We start from the raw sequence: 7,030 nt of genomic DNA, 5'->3' as shown, positions 1-7,030 counted from the left end.
CCAATAAGATTTTAATGTCGATCCAAATGTGTTTATGAGAGGTTGAGAGAGAAGAGTGGAGAGAGGAAAGAAATAAGAACGAAAAATCCTTCGACGCCATCTCTATATTGTATGAGGCACGTTTGAAGTTAAATCAAAATTTCTCTGTCGATTTTTCGAGTGTTTTATCAAACTTTCTTTTCCAGGAGGAGGGGAGATAACCTCAAAATTAGGAAAGAAGACTTCTAAAAAAAATTCAACATGGATCTGATGCCGAAAAATTTATTTCAGCACCATGCTAATAACTAAAATTTGATTATACATAATTATATTAATTACATAATTTAATGATATAAATTAATATTACTAACTTTTTACCTATTCAGCTATGTGCTGAAAGTATTAATTTCAGCATTTGATCATCTTCTAAAAAAGTTAATGTATTTACTTTAAGAATTACTATTACAGGGACTCTTAAATTATGAAAATATTGTATTTTGAATGTAATATAAAATTTTATTACTTTTATTTTTATTTTCTTCTTTCAATTTTTTAATGTGTAGACCTCAAAGTACTATATATAATTTTTTTTAAAATTATTACTAGTATTTTTTAATACTCCCTCCGTTCACACACAAGGTAAACATTTATTTTTTGCGCGGTATTTTTAAAATAATAGTATTTTAATTATAGTAGGTAGTTAAAAGTAGTAAAATGACATTTTTGCCATTACTTTTTTTGTGTAAAAGTAATGATGTGATGTAAAGTAAAGGTATTTGTCGAAAAAAGTGAGGTATTTAAGGAAATATTTACTTTGTAATTAGACGTCCCAAAATAGAAATATGTATATTTTCTAGTTGAACGGAGAGAGTATATTATACTTGCTCCGTCCTGGTGCAAAGAGACTTTTTGGGGTAATCAGGGTTTAGTGTGGGAGTGTGCAAGAGATTTTGACATTTTTGCCTAAAAAGTAATTTTATGCGATAATCAATATTTGTAATTTAGGTAAAAATTAAGGGTGTGTTTGTTTGGGGGTTTGGATTTTGAGTTGAGATTTGAATAGTAAAAATTTTGAATTTGAATAATTGTATGATGTGATATAAATAGACGTTGATGTGATGTTATAAATGTAAAATTGATTTTTAGTATAATATAAAAAAAGAAAAATAGGTGTTTGATTTGATAATTTTGGGGAAAAAAAATGAAATGAATAGTGTATTTAGAGAAGAATGCCCCAAACAAACACACCCTAAAAGTATTTTGGTATTGATATGATTACTTTTAGAGGAATAGTTTGTAATGATATAAACTGAAGTGATAAAAAAAAAAAAAATACTTTTAGGGTGTGTTTGTTCGTGGGATTGGATTTTGGAATTGGATTTTTTAGGATTTTAAAGTATGGATTTGTAGTTGTGTTTGTTTAGGGGATTGAATTTTGTAATGATTATGTTGGAAGTAATTAGTATTTTATTGAAAGATATGATATGTTGATGTGATGGTTTGAATTAGATGATATTGAGATATAATTGAAAAATATTATTGAAAATGTTGAAATGAAAGTTTGATGTGATGTTTTAAAAAAAATTAATATTTTATATTATTAAATGATATTTTGTTATGTTGTGTGTGTAAATGTTGATTTGATAATAATTTTTATTTGAAAATTTTATAGAATATTCCCAAAACACGTCCCCGTTTATTTTTTTTATTATTTCTTGTTTATTTTTTTATTATTTCGTCTTTCAGACAGTTGTTATACGTAATCAAAGTTTTCAGATTTGTATGATTTACACAATTTCGTTTTTCTAAAATCATCAAAGCTAATATTTGGGAAGTAATTTTCCAAGTCAACATGTATGTACATTGTATCATACCGTTATTTGTGTTCAATTTTTCACTATTCAAATTCAAACCGAAAAATGTCGAATCCCTGTAGAGAAACACCACTTTTCTTTTCCCCACACTCCATCGAATTTGTTGCAAGGTTTATGTGTTTCATTCCGTTATGCATGACAATTCGTCCAAAAGAAACAAAGGAATCGAAGCGACATCAAACATGTATAATGAGGTGCAATGCAGGTTTACGGTTCAACAAAACACATTAATGCCATAGCGTACACATTACAATATTCAAGCGTCGTAAAATTGGTACGTAAGTGTGTACATTGGTTTCGGCACGTGGCGAGGCCTGCTACACCGCTGCGTTGTCGCTGTTGTTCATTACTACAAAAGAAGTACTACGCATACCTGGATACGTGTTACATTTACGCCATCATCCGCGCTCCGAGGGTGAAGCACGGCCACGTCGCATTTCTGTCATGAAGACTCGCAGCTCTGCCCACATTCCATCGACCTTTTCCTCTAACCTGTCGAAGCGCTCGTTGAACATTGTATATAAGTCAGAGTCGCTCGGGGTGGGATGCTGCGGACCGAGCTCAGTGTGAGTAACAGGATCGCCCCGGCGGTGGCGTTGCAAAATTCTCATACTGAAAAGAGTCTCTACTCCACACGGAACCATTTGAGAATCTGGAACTCCGTCCATCAGTTCGGTTACCCCCAAACCCTCCGCCAGCCTGGTAACGTATGGGCCGACGGGAATGCTGCGGACCCTTGTGTCAGAGGCAGCCGTTATACAAAGTCTGGCCACCCAATATCCCAGATGGATTGGAACCCCTTCGTTCATGCTCCAAAGGAACTCCAAATCCACCTTACTTACTGTCGCAGTTGCATCTTTCCGGCCAGAAAGTGTATGAGCAAGTATGTTGTGAACGTACCTTAAAATAGGCGACTTCAGTGTCGATGCCTTGGAAGCTCCTGGGTTGAAGTTTCGGGTGCGGCTTATTCTAGGCCAGTATACTGATCAAGAAAGAGGCATTGTATAGGTCATGTTCTTGTACTCGTGTGTCTCTTTGAATTCACGGTCATATAGTCCTAGTGCGATGGCGAAGTCCGTGACAGATAGTGAGTAGCTACGGCCTCCCAAGCGAAACTGCAGGGCATTGGGTTTGTCATATAGATACAAGCTCGCCTTGTCGTGCTTTAGTGTACACAGAAACTCTAATGTCAGTTCCTTGTACGAGGGCTCGTTGATCTCAAACAACCTCCGCCACGCCCCACACGAAAGTAGTCTCTCTATCTCCATTTTCCCACCCATAGCTTCCATGGCGTCAGCATCGATTATGCGTCCAGTTAGCATCGGTAAAATGCTTATTCTCTGGTACGTATCCTCAATATCCGGTTCAGTGCGGCGTAACCAATTGAAGGGAATCAAAGTGACCTCATCATCTTCTTTGGCCATGTCTACAGTAGAGAGTTTGCGCGATCGCTTCCCTCTCGCCGGTTTCATCATACTTGGCCCCCTACGTCCTGCAAGGATGTTACAACGTAAACGTAACTACAAATAACAAATATGACAAATTTTATGCAGTAATGATATCTTTCGTATGAAAACATTATGCAGTGAAGATATGACTGTTATGAATGTGCACCGAAAGTATGGCAAAGTGCGCGGGAAAACTGAGCGCAAAGTTCGGCTAAATGCAACGGAAAATATTCGAATACCATATTCAACCGCATGTACAGAAATTTAAGCATCCCCTTGCAATCGGCTACGTAATTATCTGGTATACTGCATAATGGAACACCGCGCTCGTACGCGCAGGTGTGCTGTTCATCGTGTTCATTCTTGGCTCCTTGCAACGGGAGATACACGAATGCCATATTCAACAGGACATACAGAAATTAAAGCAGCCGCCGGCACAGCCTGTGCAGTCGGCTGGGTAAATCTCTGTTGGACTGCAGGATAGAACACCCCGGTCGTACACGTAGGTGTGCTGTTGAACGTGTAAATCTCTGTCCTTCGCAATGGTCACTGCAACATTGCCCTTTTGTGAAGTTATGGAAGAAAACATAATGAATTAGATGCGTACAATTCTAGACAGATTACGGATAATGGTAGTTTATAAAATAAGTGGGGGAGCATTACACAAGGACTCATAACGGGGAGGCGGTTAAGGGCATGCATACAATTCTAGACGGATGAGTCTTCAATTCGATTATACAACTGCGCGTGGAACGTCATACATAAAATAAAGGAAACGCACCCTACACCATCAAAGGCAGAATCCTAAGTAGGCCACAAGGAGTCAAACTCTTCCTTGTGCTCGTATCTATTAATCCAAAGCCAGTCTGCAATCATATCACATAATTCATTCTGATTTTCCCTGTCTTCACGGCCCGGGTTCGGTGTTTGGCGATTGTGTGCAACCGGTTGAGGGACTGATTTCTCATCAGTTGAGTCGTGGCCTTCTGCGGCGTGATCTAGTACATCCTCACCATGGAGTAACATAAAGTTATGCACGATGGCGCAGGCCATTACAAAGTTGACTTGGCGATCAAACTTGTAGTTTGGCATTGGCCCGTGAAGAATGGCGAAACGATGTTTAAGACAACCAAACGCACATTCAATGACATTACGGCATTGTGGGTGTTGGTAATTGAAGTATTCCTCCTTACCTCGAGGACGTGGGTTGTTTCCCTGAAAATCCGATAGATGATAGCGATATGTGCGGTACGGTGTAAGGCACTGAGGAGCGTTCATGTACCCAGAGTCCCCGATATAGTACTTCCCTACATTATGAAAAAAGAATATGAGGTGATCGTAAATGAGAAACTGCCAAGTCACGATGGTAGTTTGGCATATACTACCGTCCGGCGGGAAGGGGAAATCGCCTAGCTCTCGGATAGCGACCCTTAAGACACAAGCATCATGTGCGCTCCCTTCCAGGCCAGCGAGCACATACGTGAACTTCATGTCAAAATCACAAACCGTAAGACAATTTTGCATCGTGTCACCCCTTCTCCCGCGGAAGAGTCGTTGATCCCTATAAGGTAAGCATGCGTGCACCAATGTTCCATCCATGGCGCCCACACAATCCTAATGAAAGGAGACGTCATCATAGAATGGGAAGATGACGCAAGCAAACTAGGGATGCAAGTAGATGCAATTACCTTGAAGTACGGCCAAAAAATTGGGGAATCACGAATCTTCCTCGCAGGGGACGACATGTCCCCAGGCCGGATGACATGAGGTGCTAGGCGCACAAGCGCTTTGGCCACCTCGTTAACGTGGTCGCAAATGGTCGATGTCGAGTGTTGGAAACGTTCTGCAGTGGAACGTTGCCGGTTCGAATGGGCAACTGTGTGTAAAAATATTGCTACGCGCTCTTGAACTTTTACTCGCTGTCTTGAATGGCATTCCAGAAGTCCCTTTTCCACCAACGTGGCACAAAAATCTTGAAACGTGTCAGATGATACCCGCAATAAATTTTTAATCCTAGCGGGGTGCCCATTAATCAGCTCGTGGGTGAATTCTTCCCCTCCGAGCATCGAGTCATAGCAACGATGCATCCTTGTACTTGAGGCTAACGCCACAACGGCAGTAGTTGCCATTGCATAAAACAAAGTGGCCCCCTTCTCCTCTTCCCCCTCTTTTTTTTTTCTCTCAAACGAAGTGCTTGACGGAGAAGACTGTGCGTCGAGTTGGTTGATTCATTGGGATTCGGCATGTGTTGTCTGCATGTGAAGGAAATACGATAATAAATACATTGCGTGTCGTTGTAATGGCGACGCAACCACTCTTCTGATAACATGGCATTAAGTTGACATAAAGAAACAAACATTCCGGAACCTGAAGTCTACGTTACGGGCCGACAACATCGACAACCACTCCCAACGAGCACATGATAACAATCCGCTCTCCGCCTAGGTGATGTGAAATGGTGAAATTATAAGTTACAACTAGTTAAGGATAAGACCTACACCATTCAACAGCAAAGATCCAACTTAATTTTCTACATTCTCAAATCAGTCCGAACCAACAAACTGGTGGATCCATTGAATCCGATCCTCTTCATCTAACGACAACCAATAGTCGCGGTACTCTGGAAAAGTAAACATCTTGTTGGCCTTTTTCCTGACGTCGGCGCTTATGGGCACGGCAAGGAGAGCGGCTGTCACCTGTGCCACCTGCTCCTTATTTTTAGCCTTCTCTGCTTCCTTTTCCGTAGTAGTACGACTCAATATTTTCGTCAGTTCGTCACGAACCACAACATGTACCTCCTCCGCCTGACTTGAGGTTCGCCTCCGCCGAACCCTTCTAACACTTGGTCCGGCCTCAGAGGGTCTAGTGTTGCCTGTCCCCGTGCCTGTACTGCTCGTCCCATCCAACCCCCCTTGTGTGCCAGCAGTTTCATCATTTGTGTTCGGTTCAACACTTGGTTGGCTACCCGGTCCATTCATTGCACTATCGCACCCGGAAGATAATGGTCTATGTGCCCCCTCCCCGGTTGGACTAAACATATCGTGGCAATAGTCCAAGTGCGCGAACGGTTTCGTTAAGAGCGATACGAAGTCTTTATGAGCCTGAGAGAGTATGGTTAAACTAGGCCAACGAAACTATAACGTAAAGGGTTAATGATACGATTGGTTGGAAAGCGTGAATACGATATATACCCGAGCCCAGTCAATTTTTCTCTACTCGTCTGCTACTATCAACCGCGAGTCTGGATCCCATCCAAGTCCCGTTGTCGTCACCACCAACACTTGGAGTTCCAAGTACGTCTTCTTCGTTCGCTTTAGTTTCGTCTGGAGTTGGTCTACTATGTACTGGACATTCATCTCCGCATTGAACTTTGCCGTGATATCTTCCCACACCTGCCATTGCAACCACACAGGGTGGAGGAAACACTCCTCTTGTGGCAACAACCAACAAGCCTGCGGTGTGGGAGGGTCCTCCGCTGCGCTCCTTCCGCGTGGCATTGTCTGACCAGGAGATCCAAAATACCAATTATTCTTGTATGCAATGTTCGTTTGACTCTTCATTCTACGAACCGGATCTTATGTAATTTATAAACGAATGCATTCTAACCTTGCGTTTTATCCCGCGTTTCGGAGGGGGGTCGCAGCTCCTAGTTGAACTATACGCGTCCGGAACTTCACCCTCCAGTTTGCACCCTATATGCGTTAAAGGGTATGCACAAACTTTACTACT

At 41.4% G+C, this 7,030-nt stretch overlaps 1 protein-coding gene across 1 annotated transcript; it reads right to left on the bottom strand.

The window, feature by feature from the left end:
- Positions 1-4,105: 4,105 nt before the first annotated feature.
- On the bottom strand, positions 4,106-5,430 carry LOC127256618 (uncharacterized). Its single transcript, XM_051282728.1, has 3 exons — positions 4,990-5,430; positions 4,687-4,915; positions 4,106-4,608 (listed from the first exon to the last, which is right to left on the bottom strand). The coding sequence occupies exons 1-3, from the start codon at positions 5,428-5,430 to the stop codon at positions 4,106-4,108; spliced, it is 1,173 nt and encodes a 390-aa protein (XP_051138685.1).
- Positions 5,431-7,030: the final 1,600 nt, after the last annotated feature.

The sequence above is a fragment of the Andrographis paniculata genome, unplaced genomic scaffold (assembly GCF_009805555.1).
Source record: "Andrographis paniculata isolate CXL003 unplaced genomic scaffold, ASM980555v1 Contig56END, whole genome shotgun sequence".
Classification (NCBI taxonomy): Eukaryota; Viridiplantae; Streptophyta; class Magnoliopsida; order Lamiales; family Acanthaceae; genus Andrographis; species Andrographis paniculata.
Note: the sequence above shows the minus strand (reverse complement) of the source record. Positions and strands in the feature narration are given on the sequence as shown.